Raw genomic sequence first — 20,272 nt, 5'->3', positions numbered from 1 at the left:
GGGAGGTCCATTTCCAGCTCTCCTCAGCCAATGAAGGCTTGTCACAGGGGACTCACGTGGACGAGGCGCTCTTAAAACCTTGCTCCTGACTTTTCCTCAAGTTCAATTTTTTGGGATTCCCTCCCACCCCCATCACATCTTGTTCTTTTACTTACCAGTTGTGACTATTTAACCCAGTTTACCTCTCCTTTTCTCGCTTCTGCGGCGCGCAGCGTATCATACCGTGTCTTCCGCGTCTTCCTCTTTTCCTGCTGCAGCTCTCGGACTCTTCTCTCTCTCCCCCCTTTCTCTCTGCTTCGTGTGTTTTTAAGGTTCTGCTGTCCTGCTCTTAAAGAATGTGAACAGTTTCCCCCGGTCAACTATGTGGCCACAGGACGAGCTGCCCTGAACATTCACCTCCGGTCCAGGTCTGACGCCACGGTACCTGTCCATGGTGCTGAAACCGACGCACTGTTGCCGACGCTAGAAACAGTCATTGCTCCTGCGTCTTCTCATGTTCCGCAGGTGAGACCATATCACCGCCTTCATCTCCCCGACGAGGTTTCTGAACTCGAAACAGGAGCCGATCCTGTAGGAAGCAAAAAGAATCGATCTGTGACTCCAAGGGCTGCATCGATTTCAAGAGGATCCATCTTTACAGACTTAACAAGAAAAAAAAAATCGGATGCGTGGCCTATTGTTGTAACGCAACTCATCCTGGAGATATTTTATCTATGAAAAACCAGTTGGGGAACTGGATGAATATTTTTGGTTTGTAGCGTATCCAAAATAATTTGTTGGTTCGGGGAGGGGGGGCTCTTTCTTCTCTTCGGGATAAACTGAGACTTAAACACCCCCCTCCCTAAAATAAAACTTGTGCCGATTACCAAATGGTAGTTTGAGGAGGCCTCGCTCAAGACAATGGAGGCGTCTGCCAACGGGTCCAGTTTTGGAATCGACTCGCTACTGTCCCACAGGCCTGGAAGCCCAGTATCCAAAGGGGACGGCATGGTGGGGGAGTGTCGCTCGCCTCTGGAGTTCAGCCCAAGATCAGACGTGGAGAGCGGGTGCTCGTCGCCTCCTTCGCCGAGGAGAGAATGCGTGGAGGAGATGGCCCAGAGACCCGGGCACGGCGCCGGCCTGCCGCAGCACCTCCAGCACGCACAGATATCGGCGGGGTCGCAACAGAGGACGGTGACCTCGTCGTTCCTCATCAGAGATATTCTCGCGGACTGTAAGCCCCTGGCCGCCTGCGCGCCCTACTCCAGCAATGGACAGCCGACTCAGGAGGCGGGGAGGCTGGCCTCGAAGATAGCGGACGACTTTATGGAGAAAATCCACAGCAACTCGTCGTCAGATAGTGAATATAAAGGTAAGGACAAATGTATGTCCGTAGACCGTGAAGGAGCTGAGGTTGGAGATAAAACAACTTAGGCCTTTTCATACAGTACTCTTTATCTCATGGACAAAAGGACAACTTGTTAATAAGTATATTTGACATATATCTGGGCTCCTTCTTCCTTCGAGTTGACCTTTTAAAACACGTATTTGACCTTTTCAGGTGTTTGTGTGCTGTTGCAGTTTGTCTGGTCTTGGTGCTTCTTTTTCTGATTTTAAGAAAACATTTTAACTTGAAACCCCTTTGTAATTCAACAACAAATAAAATAAAAGTGTATCTGGAAAAATAGGGGAACACTAGAGTGGGGCATGAGTTTGGAACAATAATAAATTACATTTCAAAAACGCAAACTTCTAATATAATTTGAGTACTCTGCAAGGTGGGAATTAAGATAAGTCATTTTTAAGGCGTTGGGCATTTTTAAATAATAATAATAACAATAATAATACAACGAATTATTATTATTATTATTATTATTATTATTATCATAGGGGAGATCCAGGTCAAAAGTACCACTTTTTGTTTTTAGTCTGATAGTGTTAGAACGAATGTATCTTCCCTGATCACATTTCATTTGAGGACACTTAACACATATATCTAACAATATCCTTAGACATTTTTGTGAACAACTACCACCCCGAAGTAACCTTCCTTAACTACAAGCCGCACAACTGTACTTTCGACCCTACCCATCGGGTCAAAAGTACTGCCTGTCAGAAAGCCCAGAAATCGCATATTTCTGTTATGTAGATGTGTGTGAGGATTGTAATGATCATCCACTACACTTCTAATCATACTGGCCAAGCCACACACATTTAATATGACGATCGTGTGGACTAAAATGATTTTATTGTTTAGGATGCACTACCGAAGTGACAAACAGCCCAAATGCATTTTTAATATTGAAGTAAAATATTCCGTGTCTCCAAAATTTAACTCTCTAGCTAATGTGATGCAGTATCGATGGTGTCTAGCAACAGCAGTACTTTATGTGCATTAGATTACTCAGTAAAGCAGTAGTCTAATGCGTTGCAAGCCAAGCCCACAGGCGAAGCCTGTTTGGTCGCTGTTGCCCTCAGTAAACTCCCCCTTTAACCTCCTAAGCAGCTCGAAGGAAATGTTAGTGGCTCTTTCACACCTCTACTAGTTTTGCTCATCGTCACTCGGGGCATAATGTGTGAGCACAACACAAATCAAGCTAATTTAGCTCCTGCAGCAGGCGTTGTGCAGCCCCCCGGCGCTCTCCTGCAACTTATACCGTGCTCTCACAAAATACAGCCACGAGTGGCAGGTGTGCTTAGCACGAACATTTAACTAACAAATGGGTCTGCAAGATGTAAAATGTTTGTTTGTAAAGATATAAAACCGGAAAATAGCATTGTCTCCTTTTTTTGTACTTTAAAATCACCAAATGATAACCATCTCTGGACACCTCCAACACCACGGGGACTGTTGGCGCAAACGGAGTGGTGATTTTAAATAAGTTTGATAACCATAACGTCTGTGGCAAAGGAGAATTGGTCTCTGGCACAAAATAATGTAGGCTCTTTATTGATAAACTGACAATAGCCTACGGTTCTTTAGCAGGCCACCGGAAGCCACCAATAAGGAACAATCTGCTGCTGCATGGCGGCGGTGGAAACATGCCATTCGTCCTCTGTTCGTTTTCTTTAAGTTACTGTACATTTAAATCTCATGGCACATTAGCAGAATGTACAGAAAACATCTGTTGATGTCAGGGAGGCCAGAAGGGGAGAGGTGTCAGGGGTCGCCTCCAGATAAATGCCATCAAGGGCCTCTCTGTTTCCAGTCATGTCAGCCATAACAGACACGTCACCTCCATTGACAGTTTAATGAAGCAAAGTAAAAGTCGACCGTTGTAACAAGGAACACAACTAAAACCCAATATCATTATCAATCTATTATTATTATTCACATGGTTTTCTTACTACTTCACCTTTCTCTAAAGCTATTGATACAGTACGGCGTCAAGTCATCGATTAGTTCAACAAATTCGGGTTGTGAGCTTGCGTGTGTCCGCGCGCTCCCGTGTGTCACTGTATGGATGAAGATGCTCATCGACGCGCTGATTGATTGGAGAAGCCGCGGGGCCCGCAGAGCGTCTGTACGGTGGCTTTGATTTCCACGAATCCGCCTCCTATAATATTTCCGGGATTTGATGCAATTTGTCCCCGGCGCTAATCAGATTTGTAAGCATGCGGGGCTGTGCGGGGCCGCGCGGCGCTTGATTTCCACTCATTTCCACGGTCCTGTGAAGTTTCTCCGGTCGCGGCTGAAAGGCTCGTCCTTCCCTTGTGGCTCAATTAGGCGGATTATTGTGCTTCTTGAGACGACTCAACTATTCAACTACCAAGATCTCTCGCCTCACTGGTTTCCCCCCTTCTCTTTCCTTCTTTTAGAGAATTTAGGATACTATAAGGAGTGTGTATAATGTTCAACCTGACATGACAGCACGCAGAAAAAGAACAAAGAGCCTACTGATGGAAAAAAATATCTGGCTGGAAGCCCGAATATTGGAGGAGCTTTTCAAAACAATTTAAGACCAAACCATAGCTCCATACTTGGATTTCACCCTGCAGGAGAAGGTCCTCCCCAAAAATACAGAAAAGGTTCTGAGATCCAACATAGATTTTAAACATTTGAACAATAAACGTTTAAAGCGTTTCTTAATCACTTTCTTCAAAGTTACCATCAAGTAAACAGCGTGTTTTGGAATCACAGCTGTTGAAATCAATCAACCAAATTCATACATACAAGCTTCACTGTAATGAAAAGCTTTTTTTTTCATTTATTATTATAATTTACAATAACTGTCTGTCATAGAATATTACGATGCTACACAGATGTGGGCTATTTAAGTCTGGCTGCACGTCCACACAAAGGTGGATGTAGCCTTACATTCTACTTTTTTGTCTCTTCTTATGGGCGCTGTTTCTGCCCTCCAGTGAAAGAGGAGGGGGACAGGGAGATCTCCAGCAGCAGAGACAGCCCTCAGGTCCGGCTGAAGAAGCCCAGGAAGGCCCGGACGGCCTTCACAGACCACCAGCTAGCCCAGCTGGAGCGCAGCTTCGAGCGGCAGAAGTACCTGAGCGTCCAAGACCGCATGGAGCTGGCGGCCTCCCTCAACCTCACCGACACACAGGTCAAGACCTGGTACCAGAACCGGAGGTAAAGGTGCTGCTGCAACTTCTTATGAGGGAGGGGGGGAGGACGGGGTAATCTGGTTTCCCACGGCTGGTTCCTTATGGATGGAACCAGGGACGCCATGTTTTTCTTTCACCAGCAACACAAAGCGTGCACGAGTCTGTGCCACTAGGACTGCAACTAACCATTATTTTAATTATTAATCAGTCTAATCTGCATTTCTTTCCTCGATGAACTCACTGTTTATTTCCATAAAACGTCACAGTTTCCCAGAGGCCTCCCTCCTAAAACTAAGAGAAACCTCAAGAATTCAGTCAGATACAGTCAAAAGCTACAAGAGGAACCATTTTGCTCAGGCTACTTTTAAACTTGTGACAATTCATAGAATAATTAAGCAGCTTCTGATTACATTTCCTGCCAATCAACTAACTGTTTTTCCTGACTGTCCAATCTGTTTAGGTTTTTGTAATTTAAAATAACTAACAACCCACCTACACTTTTAATTTTATTTCAATTTTCGTCCTCATTTTCTTAAGGATCCCCAATCACAACAAATCATAGAGACACGTTTTCTTTCTACAAATCATACATTTGTTGGAGGGTTGGGTGTTTACTTCCTCAGTTTTCAGCATCTTTCACGCAACACAGTAACTTTGTTGAGGTTCGTGTATAATTAAAGTCACACTGACCCTGCAAATGGTTTCACAACCGGGGTGTCAAATTCTTGTAAAAGAAAACAGTAAGACAAACCGTCTTTGTCAATGGAAAAACGTGTTTTCCGCAGTTTCCGGCTGAATTACACTCAGCATTTATTTGTGCACGGCTCTGACGCTCAGGCAGCTAAAGGACATAAATAAATATAAGAACACAACACTTTGGAGTATGAATAATGCATCGTTGCATGTGTGCGTATCAATAATTCAAACAAACCACTATATCTACTCAATTATCTTTATTATGAATTATTCACCTGCATGGAGAGCAGAGCATACTGGCAATCTAGCAGACATCCTTGGGTGTGAAAACAAGCGGCAGGTTGGACATTTCGACAATTTAACAAAAGACATGTAGCCTATTTCTGACTTCTAATTGGACCCCAGGTAAACAGAAGGGAGTCGTTTTGTTGTGTCAAATACAAACACGTGATTAATACTACGTATATATATGTATACATATATTTGTGTGTGTGTGTGTGTGTGTGTGTGTGTGTGTGTATGTATATATAAGCAAGCTAAAGGCTACAACTTAAAAAATATATTTTCCAGGACAAAGTGGAAGAGGCAGACCGCGGTGGGACTCGAACTACTGGCGGAAGCTGGAAACTACTCGGCCCTGCAGAGGATGTTCCCGTCCCCGTACTTCTACCCGCAGAGCCTGGTGTCCAACCTGGATCCGGGAGCGGCCCTCTACCTGTACAGAGGCCCCTCGGCGCCTCCACCGGCCCTACAAAGACCCCTGGTCCCGCGGATCCTGCTGCACGGCCTGCAGGGGGGCAGCGAGCCGCCACCTCCGCCGCCCCCTCTGCCCCCCATGTCCGGCGTGCTTCCCAGGCCGGCACAGCAGCGATGAGCCGGCCCCTGCAGATTTTTTTTCTTTATTCCTTGCACGCCGAATTTGGCAGCTTGGAACTCGTTAGAAGAAACAACAGGAAGACAGAAAAGATCAAAACGTGACGAACAAGAGAAAAAAAGGGCAAAACACTGTCCCGCCTTTCTCTGGTGCGAGATGTAGGCTGACCATGTGCACATGCAGCTTTGTGACTGAAACTCAAACTGTCTGTGTGGAAGGACTTTTTTTTTCCTGGAACAGGAGTTTTATTTATTACTTATTTATTTTTCAACATGAATCAAAGCATCTAAGTTATGTATTTATTTGATTCCTCTTTCAGTATTTTCATTGTTTTTCCCAACAGAAAAAAAATGTTTGTTGGCACTTTGACCTACAGTTCACTGCCAATTACACCTATTGGCATTATTCATTATTATTATTAATTAGTATAAAGTGGACATTAGTGGCCAACGCGGAAATGTAATTTGAATATAACGTATTAGGAGGATCTAAATGACCAACTCATACTTTCTTTCAGAATCTGTCGTTTTTCCTTTACACGTGAAGAACCACGAGTCATGAACCTGTAAATAAGAATATTTTGCATTTTATTCAAGAGACTGACTTTAAAGAAACGTTTTGTTTGTTCGTTTCGTGTTTTTCTTTTTCAGATAACAGTGATCCAGTTTAACACAATAGGTCAGATTAGCCACCAGAAACTATACAGGCGAACGAGTCCGTGCGTGTGAGAGGATGGACGACCTTTGTGGGCCCTCGGGCACGAAGACGAGAGCTACGGAAAGAAAGAAATCTATATAAAGTCTTTTTTCTTGTTCTTAGTTTAAGTTTTAGCGGAGTGAAAACGTCAAGTAATTTATTTAAAAAATACAGTTTTATCCCCCCAGAGGGGGAGGCAGTCACCTCAGTGATGTTTATTTTTATTTTTGATAAACCGATTGGACTCGGGTGCCTGTTGACTTATTATTATTATACCTGTATTTGAACAGACGTTGTGCATTACTTATGTCATATTTCATATGAAGCCGTGATAACCCTTGTTATACTCTCCTTTGGTGAAAATGTATATTGCAGATAACAAACTTGTGGAGTGGTTCTCGTATATTTCCTGGCTTGTTTTTCATTTTTTCCCCCGTTCCTCTAGTTTCCCCAAACTCTCTCCCCCATCTCTTTTTTTTTTTTTTTTTTGTTTCAAATTCACAGGAAATCTTGGACAGAAACGGGGGGATTTGATGTGAAAGAGAATTACTTTTATAAATGTGGAAATAAAAGTCTTTCATTTTATTACGCGGCTGCGTGAGTATCTGTGAAACAGAAACGTCGCGGTGCTTGTTCGCTCCGTTAAGAAGTGGACGAAACCGCAGCAACACCATAACGCAACAGTGTCCCCGCACCACTTCGCCACCTGAGATGCTTAAAACGTGTCATTCTGTTGCCTCTGCATAAGTGATGGTTCATCTTTATGTTGGTTTGTAGCGTTTTTGTGTTGTTCTGCTTTTTGTCCACCTCTTACGTGCACAATGGATGTCTTTAAGCAGCTCAGTTTAGGATTATCACACATTTTACTACCGAAAATAGTCTTTGAAAATCTTTGAAATAATTTTAGACTTGGTACCAAAGTAAATGTACCTGACCAAATCAGAAAAATGACTTTATATCAGACCACGAAGAAAAACCCTTAAGTGTGCGCAGAGGCCTGCCTGATGGTGCCCACTGTTCAAATCGGTTTTATTATAAAGTGATATGAACATATGTCAGTGGAAGTGAGCAAAGGTTGAGGAGATGGATGGTGCAGCTTTAATGAAACAACTCCACTTTTCTGGAAGTAGCACGAAAATAAACACAATTTAAGGGGCCGCGATTTTTTTATTAGAGGAAAACGTGTTGGAATGAATTTGAACATGTCTGTCAAACGACTTCTCCTTTCTTTGTTTGGTTTAGTGTCGCTGACTTAATTTGTTTAATGTTGAGATGAGGGCATGGGGGTGGGGGGGTTAAAAGTCAGAGCAGCAAGTGGAAAGTGTTTAGCATCCGTTTTCTTAACTTTTTCAAAAGAAGAGCGGAGACTTTTAAGATTTTTTTTACAGCTTAGTTCAGTTTGGTTTAAAGTTAAAGTTATTCAGTGTTAATTACAGAAATGTTGGTTTTTGCTGGCCTACATATTAAACTGTTTCCAAGGTTTATTAGAGTCTTTTTTTAGCTGGCCTATATGCTCGAACACAGTTTTGATTGCATGATGGAGGCAAAGGCTTGTTTGGACATTGGTAAAGCGCGTGCACGTACGCGTTCAAAAGTGCAATCAAAGATCAGCTCCAGCTTTCGTGCTTAGATAAGGGTCAACAAAGCAGAAGGGTGCTCGGTCCAAAATGGAGCTGCTGTCCTGTCTCTCTACCCCCCATTATTCCCACTTTCAGAAATTAACAGCAGAACTCCAATTCGTTTCCCATAAACAATGCAGTAGATGAAATATTAATGTTATGTGCACAATTGTTTAAGTGCCCTAAATGGTCCCATTTGGAAATTGATTGTTTCCACCCTTCTTTTCCTTGAGGGTGCTGGATGTGCGCTGCGCTGCCAAACGGCTTCAACAGCTGGTGACCGGGCTTGAGCTGACTGCAGACCGGGGATCAGCGTGGGGACAGCTGGTCAGCGGCACCACCACCCCCACCCCTCCCCCATATGCATCTCGCCCAACTACCAACCTCAATCCCCCCACCCAAGCATGTGTGGACCCAAAGTTATCCGGCCGTGGCGCGTTGGGGGTTAAAGGAGTTCAGGCTGACGGACACGACTTGGCGTGTAGGATGTTAACGATTAGACAAAAGACTTTAATAGCTTTAATTGAAAGTCGATAATGGCTTTGATAGCCAGCTCCCCCTGCTGTCACCCACGCATGGCACCTGTTATCTGAGGCCTCCACTTAGTGGCCGACCACGCCGTGAAATATCGGGAAGGCGGCCCGATAACGGCGTGCATGATGCGTAAAACGGCATTAAAAATTCAGTGGGTCGAGCCGCAGGGGTTTGGCGGCTTGGAAAGTGAAAAGAGGGGAAATCATAAACCTCCCAACTTGCCAAAAGATCATTATAGTCCCATCACGGGGATCCGTGACCGATTCAAATAACGACGACCCGTGTTTATGAAAAGGGGGTTATTCTTGCAAAGTACACAGCTGATTATTTAAGGAAAGCGCCCATGTGTCTTGTTGGATGACTCGGAGATTTTTTTCCTCCTCTTTTCTTTGCATGTGAAAGGCTGGGCGGTAAATCCCCCGACTCTTAGCGTGGATTGTCCCCGGCTCAGGGTTAATGAAGTGCTGTTGGAGTTTCGTTGAGCTCCCGACAGACCAAAAAAAAAAAGGCTTAGACCTAGACAATCAGTGGCTCTGCTTAATCCCATGGACTCCTAATAATAATAATAATAATTTAAAAGAAAAAAAAACTCCAAGCAAAAACAACCTTTTGAAGAAATTAAGTGAACTAAAGTATAATTTGTACTCGGACGCGTTTATCTTTTCTTTCATTGCTGTCAGCGGACCAGATTGTTTCAACACTGCACCTAGTTTAAAAAAAAAGACAGCCAGCGAAATTGAAAAATGGATCAATGAAAACATTCAGTTAAGGCATGGCCTATTCCATCAGCAATAGCCAAAAACAAAAAGACCAAACTTCACAGTTTTGTGCGCATAAGCGAAATTAAACTGGCCATTAGCTACAAGGATGTTAGTCAGAAGAAGCTGCATCACTAGTCCCTAAAGCCTATGGCCTCTGCATCCAAGAGGCATTTTGGAACAACCTTTCAAGTCATGGTAGCACACAGACGCGTTTCAAAATAGAGCGAAAGCACTTTATTACACACAGACCCTCATGTGTAACACTCCAAACAAAGTGTTTGACTTTGGTTCTCAGAAAAAAATATAAGTTTTTTTTTCATCAACATTCATACTCAAAGGCCTGTGTCCTCTTTCTCTCTTAGCAGGACATTACAAGTTTGAAGATTTAAACAAGGGGGGAAATTAATGGAGAAAAATTCTGTGGACCTATGTGTTTCATATCAAAATATCTGTTTTAAATAGTATCACATCATGGTATAAATGTAAATATAGGATGCATGATGTTCTGTTCATGATTGCTGTGTTAAAAGCTTAAGGAGCAGGTAACAAAAAGTCTAGTAGTCATAACTGACACAAATATATTTTATTTGTCCTTCACATTAAAATGTGACCTAACTTTATTCACCCGAGTAATTTTCCACAGGTCCAACAGCTGAAACAAAGGCATAGAAAAAAGGACAAGGGGGTTTAGCTTTAAAATGAATCTAACTCAGCAATGAACAGAGACATTTAGAGATGAAGGATGTGATGAATGCGTATAAAAAGGGAGAGTGTGAAGGAGTGAAAGGAGAGCTGCTCCGCTCCTCGCCTGGAGGTACAGGGTGGAGGGGAGATAACCCCGCTAATCATTTCCCCAATATGACGGGGGATGACTACAAACTTGGGTCAGGGGCGCGGGGATTGACATCCCAATCTCAGCAAATAATGAAAGCTTTCCTCTCGGATCAGAGGGAGGGTTAGGGAGGAAGACAGAAGGGGAGAGGAGAGCGAGAACTGGGGATGGAGGAGGGGAAGACGAGAAGTGGGGCTGCTGCTTCACAGCCACACACAGCCTGCACTTGAAACCTCTCATTCTTTCATTTCTTCTAGAGTGCAGAGGACAGTGACTGGCCCAGCTGACTGGACTATGTGGTAGCTTAAAGACACTGAGGCACCAAAAACTTCAGTAACGTTGGTAAAATTACCAAGAGACCGAAGGTTTTCCAAGAACCAAAACACCCTTTACCTAATGTTTAAAGGACCTCAAGTCACATTTGTAACAACATATGTTACACTCTGTTTCAGAAGCTTTGTCTGAAATGATTTAATTCATTCAAGTGGTTTAGCCTAGCTAGCTATCAATTAATGTTAAGGCTATTAAGCAGGTATGATGCTACATTAAAACAATGTACAACAATGCACAAACAGCCTAATTCAACATCACTGCTACACTTGTAGTAGCTTAAAAACAAAATAGCCTAAATTATTATTTTATAGTGCAAGAAGTAGCCAACAGAAGATGTAGTTAAAGCTACGTTATAGTGCAAGAAGTAGCCAACAGAAGGTGTAGTTAAAGCTACTTTTAAATTAGCTGCTGAATTCATTGGTGTCAATATTGGATTTTTTTCTCATTTTGTTGACACCATGATTGTTTTTGCCAACTGAGAAACATCTTAACGCTGTCAGAAATTCACAATATTCCATCTCATTCTGCTCTGATGGTAATACTTATTAGCCTATTTTAAATAACATTTAATTGTCCACCAATGCAGAGGGCAAGTCTTCATATTTTCATAATATTGTTTATTTTCTTTAAAGATAGATCACTAACTATAACATTATGTGATTATGGCTGGATAAAGTTTGATACCAAAAGTGAAAGTTTCAGTCGGCCTACTACAATGAAAAGATATTGATGAACAACGAGCTACATCTCAAAAGCCTCGGCATTTAGCACTAACACAGATGAGTTGTACAAGAACTTTGCCTAAATAAAATAGTCTTAGGAAAAATATTACCTTGATTATGAATTATCAAATAAAAGAAGTCGTGCACAAGGCCAATCTGGCGCCAAGGATACATTTCACTCTGTATCCAAAGAGTTGTGAACTTCAATACCCACACGCTGAAAACAGCAGGGTGCACTTTTAACAGTAAACAAGAAAACAGAGAACCCACCCTCTCTGTACTGCAACAAATTTAAACTTTGGTTTGAATTTGTAGAATTGGGTTTCTGTAGCTTCAACTACAGGTGCTGAGCATGGCGGATGGGAGCAATTCTGGAAATTGTAGCAACTCTTTTAAAATTAAGAAATCATTTTTTTAATTATCAGTGGTTAGTATGATTATAGACCAAGTAAACTGCTGAACATATCTAGTGAATGGTGTTGGTAGAAGATATTAAGGGAGGTATATCTAGATGAGGTGCCCAAATGGAGATGAAAGCCGTGCAGCTCACAGCAGGGGGTTGGTGTAAACCACATTACTATCAGATGACACAGGGATTATTCAATCAATACCTTGTTGTGTTATAGCAGCTCTCTCAGCAGCTACATCAACAAGACATGGCAAAAAAAAAAGAAGAACAAGAAAAGAAAAACACCCTGAGGCTCTGACCCCCACTGACCAAGCAGTCCTACAGAAACGCCTTTGGGACTAGACGACAACCTGAAGCAATGACTGAATCTCGCACTGATCTGTCCGTGACTTCCAGACAAAGACATTCAAAGAAATGGCAAAGCCAGCCATAAAATCCCCACACAAACCGGGCTTTTTCCTCAAACATGGTTCACAATGAAAATGCAAAGTTATTCATCTGCGCTAGACACAGTGTGATAAATTCAGGAGGAGCAAAACAAGAGGAATACACCTACACAGACTGGAAAATAACCCTCCTGAGTGAAGACAGCCTGATGTACAGATATGAGTTGCTTGAATGCCATCTTGTGACTCATAGTGATGATAAATGCATGTGACAGATAATGGGAGACATTTCACCACTGCATCTGAATTTACATTTTTTTAATTATCATATTTCAATAAACAAAAAAATTGACATGGCTCTGAATTGGTGCGTAGAATTTCATCACACAAGTGGTTAGACTATGCAACAGTCTCTTAAAGCTGACTAGTACCTTTCTGAATGCAGATTGTCCAAAAATTATAGTGTTCAACAGTGTCAGTTTACTATGTATAAGTGATCCCTGCACACAGCTTCTACATGTGGATGAGTGTCCATGATCTGGTCTCATTTGAAAGTGGGCTAAATTAGAGGAACAGGCAGTTTCTCGGACACCTAGGTGAACCCTCGAGGTCACTGACCGGGGCCACAATGGGGCCTCTCACCTCATAAACATAAAAAGAAGGGAGGCCATCAATAAATGATGAGGAGTGGTATACATGTATTTTTAACAGTGCTTCCGTGTGATGTCTGGCAGCTCTCTCGCACTCTGTCTCCTGGTGGAGGGCAGAGAGCAAAGCAAGAGCACGCATTTTTGAATTAGGCCTTCCTCCCTCCCTCCCCATGTTGGTCATGGTGAAGAAAGGGAGGAGGCTGCATTAGGGGGCCAGGTGGCATTTATTAAAACAAATCAAAACAAAACAAAAGCCAAGCCTCACAAGTTCCTACTACCGGCAGCAGGGCCACTGCTGACTGTCAGTGTACAGGTGAGTATAATAAAAAGGATGAGTCGACGTTAGACACAGGGTTAATGCACTAATTTTCCAGTAAATGAAGCTATCGTGGGCAAAGTGCTGCCCCTCAGGATTAATGCCATTCAACATAGGCTATGCATCATGCCAGCCTGTGTTAATAGGGCTGGCTGATATGACTGAAGTCAATATCACTGTGTTGGTACATTCAGAAAGGTGGAGTATTAAAGGAATAATACACTGACATCTAAGTGCTGTATTATTATAGGACTGAACATGTTAATGTGTAATTTTTTACAAGCTGTCAAAGTCATCCAAACATACTATAAACTTCTGATTTTCATTTTACCATTTGGGTACATTGAGCATTCAAGTCTCAGCACTGGATAAATTATGGGGAAGTTTCAGAAATGCCAAGGGAGCAACAGTGTGCAGGAAGGAAATGATTGATGTTGCTTGTAGCCTACAGGGGAGCAAGCAAGCACACGACAATCGATTCAATCAGTGATGGCAGGCAGGAATAACAACACAGCCTCAGTCTGATTTGCATGTACAGGATTTCATAGGATTATTGTCATTATCAAAGTAGAGACAGAGCAGTAATATCGCTCGACGAGCACATTCGTGCGCTCGTGCAAGGCTCTTCCCTATTGACACAGCAAACTGTGATCATCTGAGTGTTTCTAAAATTAACACAATGTCCCTTTCTTGTAAGTACACATCTGTTAGGATTCAATTACCATACCAGGTGGTTTCGAAAATGGCGTTAAAAATGCTCAGATTCCTCAGTGTCTGAGGTGACTAATTGTTCTGTCAGATCAACAGTCCAAAAGCCAGAAATATTCAAAATACAATCATGTAAAAAAGAAAAGCAGTAAATCTTTTGCAAATCTGAAACTAGTAAATGTTTAGCATTTTTGCTTGCTAATGTAAGTGACCAACCAATGAAACCAACCAAAAAAAAAACAAAAAGTAAAAAATAACCTATATGCATGCATGCTGTTCGGTAATGACAACATACATGCACAAACATGAACATGATATGTTTTTTTTTCAATTTATGTCTGTGTGTGTTTGAGCTTGTTTTGCCTGCACACAGTATTTATATGTACCTGTGGCCCTGCAGGGTATCAGGTGTGTTTGTCTTGGGGCCAAAGCTGCTGGACAATCAGTGAAGAGGACGAACTGGGGACTTAAACGGGGACCAAAAAGTCCCTAATTGGACAAGCGAGACTGGTGGCGGTGAGGCTGACTAGCTACCTCAATGACCACTCCTTGACATGCCATTTGCCTCTGAGGACCCCTGGGGCTGGCAACAGCAGCTGCCCAACAAAGCCATAACTCCAGGCCAAGGCGAGGACCTTGGGCTGACAAGCCGGTAAGACAGGTGGAGTGTGAGAGGGAAAGACAGCAGAGAGCGGTAAAGCAAAAGTAGGAATAGACCGAGAAGTCAAGAGAAAACAGATGTGCCAAGGCACTTTTCTGCTTGCAGAAACTTTATTCTCCAACACGCACAGAAGCCGGAGATCTCACACGCCGGAGAGGATAGCTTTAATCGTAAAAGAAGGCGGTGTGGTTTCCCTGCCTTGCTCCAGATCCTAATGCTCATTTCATCATCAGACAAACTGACACCAATATATTTACATGGAGCAGGAACAGCAGAGGAATTTGGAGGCATGTTGCCTGGGAGATCAGAGGCCTGGTTTATAGAATGGAGGCAGCACAAACAAACAGCAGCAAAGGCCCCTGGCTCTGCACACACACACACACACACACACAAACACAGACACCCACACCTACATACACCTGCGCAGAGGAAAACACACCCTCCCAGGTTTGAAGTTTGTCTGGAGTGGCAAGCCGAATAAAGCATGTGAAGCGTGACGCTAGGTAGGAGAGAGAACCAGCTTCAAACGGCTATCAATACAATTGGCTGCGCCAGGCACAGCAGTTTAACCTCTTTAGCGGAGAGTGGATGTGACGCTTTCTCTGGAAGGCACCTTCTGTGGTGTCGTCTTCACAAAGACTCACAGGGCCCTGATGGGTACTGAGAGTCCCAGTTTAACTGTGCAGTGCAGCGTCCCTTTGACAGTCCCCAAACTCCACCATAATAACATCCCAAGAAAACACAACAAATTCTCCCACTTGCCAGAGAATAATAAAAAACAGAAAAACACAGGTTGTGATGTGCAGTGGAAATCTGCAAAACAGCAAATAGTGATTCAAGTGCTTCTCGCGACAGATGTCTTAAGTTAGCCTGTTTATGGGAATCAACTTTTCCTGACTGCTCTCATAACACTTTTTCCTAAGAATATCAACATCCTCTTACACACAGTAAAGGACAAACACCACGAGCCACAGAAAATAATTCCAACATATTTGTAAACATTGACACAAGTACAAAGATAAACAGGCTCTATAAAAATCCAACACATCAAACATGTTTCTATGCAGCACTGCAGCAAAATTTAACTCCATCTGCAACTCCATCTTGCTTTTTTTTTTTAATACATTATGCAATTTCTAGTGTAATTATCCATAAACACCCAGTTTTAGCAGATTTAAAGGCTGAGAGGAAACCATGTCTTATCATGTGCCCACTGGTCAAACACCATCATCTAATGGTATTAATGTATGTCACCCATATTGAGGAATGAAGAGGAGGAAGCAGGAGTAAAATAAATTCATGAGAGGAAGTCTGCACTTTTGCCAAGATGAAGAGCTTGAAGGAAAAGGGGCAGGGGCGTAGCCTGCCAAGGATGTGCAGAGGCATTAGGGATTGCAGCTGGCGTGCAGTCACACTGGCTGGGTGCAGCAGCAGCCCCTACACCCCTTGATCCTGCACAGAGGCAGGTCTCAGCAGACCCATGGGTGCCAAGACACCGACATCCAAACCTGGAACCATCAGCCTCCACATGGACACAGAAAAACAAACAAAAAACAAACAAACAAACAAAAAAAACACTGCACAGAGAGCACATGCGTCTGCAGTATGTATATGCATGCAGGCACACAAACATGTCGTCCTTGCTTTGAGCACAGTCACACACACTCCCACACAAACACGCACACACCTCTGACAGGCCGTACACAGATGTTCCAGTGATAACTGTGACAATGTCAACATATGCTGCTGCCTAACTCACATCCTAAGTCATAATAAACCAGAGGCACTGAGCCTCAATTTCTTCTACTGGGCTTCTCTCTGACAAGACTGCTTCTGGCTCCAGGTTGCATTCTGACCCTCAGGAGGAGAGAGAGGAGACGAGGGAGAAATGGATCAGAGACCCAGACAATAACAGCGGCTGAGTATATATTTATGGCAAGCTGATCGGGATGGAGAGAGGTGTCACTTGGTAGCCAGGCTCTCCATTTTACTGCCACAGCTGACCCGGCAGAGCTGCTGTCCCCTTCAATTAAGCCTGGGAGAGGATTAGGAGCGAGGGGAGGCAGGAGTAGAGGTAAAGGAGCAGGGAGACGGCTCGCAGAGTTAGAGTAATTGGTGCAGCTAATGGAGTATTAAAGAAAGGGGAGGTCGAATCATAAGATGCAGTGGAGGGAAAGGTGAGGAGTCAGTGGGGGGTGGGCAAGATAGACGGCTGATAGGAGGATCCAGGCACAATACAGAGGGGTAACTGAAGCTCAGCTGAGGCTCCTATAGAAATGTGACACACACACACACACAGTCATCACAGTCTGACTGGAGAAGGAAAAACTGGATGTGCAGCGGAGGAGGGAGACTCTGCCTTTGATGCTCAGCTTCCAAAATTAGATGTTTTAGAAAGAAGGAACTTTAAAAAAAAAAATGCATAAAATCAGAACAAACGATGACTGAAATTTTTAACACAGGTTCTGTGGTAGGAAAGGGGCCACTTTAAGACACTGTTCTTGCCTCTTCAGCTAGAAATCTATATTTGCTTTAATGTTGAACAATCATAAATTCCACTATTACTTATAATAATGGTACATATTTTCATTTTGGATGCCTCTATAGCTGTTGTGTTGCTTTTTTAAAATGATCAATCTGTATAATATACAGATAAAATCAGTAAAATCACTATTCCCTCAAATGAAGAACATAGAGCACCCTGTCTTCTATCTGACATTTGATTTTTTTTTTTCGGATCATGTGACCTTTTGCAGAATAAGACGAATTAGTTTTTCACTACCCAAAAATTCCCCTGGAAAAAACAAAACAAAACAAAAAAAACCACGCATGTTTTCAGATTTGATTTCAAGACTAATGATTTTCAAAAACATTTTCTTATCAATGACATTCAATAGTTTCCCCATGCTCAATATCTGAAAAAATGTAAATAATTTACTGTATAATCACCAGTAAAATATTTAACACCTAAAAAGGCAGCCTGTCATTGTATGTTGGAGAGTTTCTGGTGCCTTTATGTCAATTAGTATGAGGTTTTGAATATGTAAAATCAGGTGACATTTTTAATATTTTATAATGAGAATCAGTCTTACAGGTTTCAGCGTGACCTGGGAAGAGAGAGAAGGAACTGACCTCAGCCCCTTATTTTGGATCTCGAACTGTGAAAAGCTGCGGCAACTCACTCTACCTTTAAAACCCGACTAAACAACAAAACAGCGTGTTGCTTTCCTGCTGCTCATCTCCATTGGAGAGAGCCTCGACAACGATTACCAACAAGGGAGCGCTGCGAGCCCTGGATGCTGAGAAAAACTGATATGACAGCTCTACTAAACGAGATGGAGGGGATGACGGCGCGAGATGAAGAACTCCAGCTCCCGGCGTCTACGTACACACAGTTAAAACAACTGCTGCTTTTTATTTTGGATGCATTTATCACTTTGGATCACTCACCTGAGCTCCCCTCAAAGCTATTAATTTTAAGCCAAAAGTGCATCGCCTTACATTTTTGCCTCTGCTAAAAGAGGGTAGAGGAGGAAAGAAAAGGCAAAGAGTAACTTATTGTTTTGATATGAGATCTATTCCCCAGGTGTCCTGGTCAATAATGACTTGATATATCAGTGACTGCCTTGCTATTTGCACTGTTTTCGCTGTGTTTTCTCTGCCTGTGATTGAGCGCAGCTATTTTCACGCGTAGAGAGAGGTGGTTGAGGACCAGGGAGGCTAACGTCTGTTTGATCAAAGTTTATGTGAAATTTCCCGGGGCCGCTGGGGGACCCGCTGTTTATGAACTGTAATAAAAAAGAGTCATTTTGACGGCATGACCCCGGCGCACAGGCAGGGGGGTGGGGGTGGGGGATTTGGTTATGTCTCTGTTTGCAAGGAGGAGGTGCTCTCACAGGCCTCAGAGAAAGAGTGGGAGGAAAAAGAGGAAAGAAAAGCACGAAGTGAGGAAGAGTGACTTTTTTAGGAAGAAAGGGGCTGAACAGACACAATGTGCACCTGCAGTGGCTGTGAGTAAAAGAGAGAGAGAGATGGAAAAACCAAACGTGATGGATGGAGAGAGGGAGCGAACAGGGGATTTACACCCCTGTGCCGTCTTAGCAGCCAGCCAGCAGCTCCTAATGAAACACTTTGGTTCAGTTTCTGATTCATCTCACACAGCATGATCAGCTTTGTCCCAAACAAGCCTCCTCTCATCTGAATCTAATGTGCCATAAATAAGAAATTAGAATGCATTCTGCAGAATGCAGAAACAAGTGGGAGGATGAAGAAAAAAAATGAATATATGTGCCACCCCCATGTGCTCAAGTATGTTATGAGAAACCGGCAGTCAATAAATAGACATAAATAGTAACCTTTGAGAAAATCAAATAATGTTGACCTTTTGCTAAGTCGATAGTGAAATCCTCTGTGCTCCCGGCTGCCTGCGGAAACACTTGAACAGTATCACACTTTTAATGAAGAGATGATTAGTCTCCAGGTTGAAAAGCTTAAAGCTGGACTTGGACAGATGCTCTCCAAAAGTGTACTAAATGATAGGTTAACGTCACATTAACTATTCCTCTTGCAGGATGAAATCAAACCGTCATCTATTCTTGTTTCCCCCATTTTCCTGTTGATATACTGTATGGCACTGCAGAGCAACCCAGAGGAGAGGCCAGGCCTACAAGATCTACCTGTTTTAAGTCCAGTGTGAGATGTCCATCAATTTCTCATCATTTGAAATGTAGATACTGAGAAATAATGCCTCTCTGTCTCACACTGATTGTATTCTGAGCTCTTAAAATGTCCAGATTTCCCCCTTGCACCCTTTATCTGAAGAAGCTCAGCTCGAGATACCACTGAGATCCACAAACAAACTGACTTATAAATGTCATATTTTATTTTCTTGAGAGTCACATACTTGCGTTACTTAACACAAAAACAGCATCACAGTAAAATTAATGTTTACTTCATCACTGATGGCTAACAAACTGTCATAAATCCTCACTCAAACTGGTGCCTGTCAGAAATCAGGAGGTGATCTGCACACCGCACTGGCAGCTAGAGCAATGTCTGGCCTAACAGAGATCTCTGTCTGGTACTGGTAACTGAAAACTGCAAACCAGAACAGGCAGATGTGATCTACACTGAACTGAAAGTCAGTCCACTGTCAGACTGGACCAATCAGAGAAGAGCCTGGTATCACCGTCTGGTTCTCCCAGCATGCCTCTGTGGAGAGGGCTGGAAAAGCATTTCAAACATCACATTAATTCTAACACATCATCACCTTCAGACAGTGACACATTGTCCCCATATGTGAGAATCATATTTCATTTTACATAGTGCTATTTTTTTCCTCAAGTTGATTTTTAAAAATCTGTTTCAAATATTTATTAATTCAGGGCCCTAAAGCCCAGTGGCTGTGGCTCAGGAAGTAGAGTGTGCTGTCCACCACTAATTACAGGCTGGCAGCTCAGTCCCCAGCTCCTCCCGTCTACATGCTGAAGTGTCCTTGGGCAAGACACTCAACCCCAAGTCACTCTCAGCAGGA

The 20,272-nt window shown here is 43.0% G+C and overlaps 1 protein-coding gene across 1 annotated transcript; it reads left to right on the top strand.

Moving 5' to 3' along the window:
- The first annotated feature begins 97 nt into the window (after positions 1–97).
- barhl1b (BarH-like homeobox 1b) lies at positions 98–6,397 on the top strand. Its single transcript, XM_020600987.1, has 3 exons — positions 98–1,351; positions 4,345–4,567; positions 5,809–6,397. Exons 1-3 carry the CDS (start codon positions 901–903, stop codon positions 6,110–6,112), a joined length of 978 nt encoding a protein of 325 aa, XP_020456643.1. The 5' UTR covers positions 98–900; the 3' UTR covers positions 6,113–6,397.
- Positions 6,398–20,272: the final 13,875 nt, after the last annotated feature.

Source organism: Monopterus albus, unplaced genomic scaffold (genome assembly GCF_001952655.1).
Source record: "Monopterus albus unplaced genomic scaffold, M_albus_1.0 scaffold50.1, whole genome shotgun sequence".
In the NCBI taxonomy this organism is placed as follows: domain Eukaryota; kingdom Metazoa; phylum Chordata; class Actinopteri; order Synbranchiformes; family Synbranchidae; genus Monopterus; species Monopterus albus.
This window is presented reverse-complemented; position numbering and strand designations above follow the sequence as displayed.

Bases quoted from the DNA above. Each gene is read 5' to 3' on its own strand.
- barhl1b (XM_020600987.1), top strand. From the start codon at position 901: ATGGAGGCGTCTGCCAACGGGTCCAGTTTTGGAATCGACTCGCTACTG. The intron at 1,352-4,344 runs GTAAGGACAAAT...TCTGCCCTCCAG, and splicing joins GTCAGATAGTGAATATAAAG to TGAAAGAGGAGGGGGACAGG. The intron at 4,568-5,808 runs GTAAAGGTGCTG...TATATTTTCCAG, and splicing joins ACCTGGTACCAGAACCGGAG to GACAAAGTGGAAGAGGCAGA.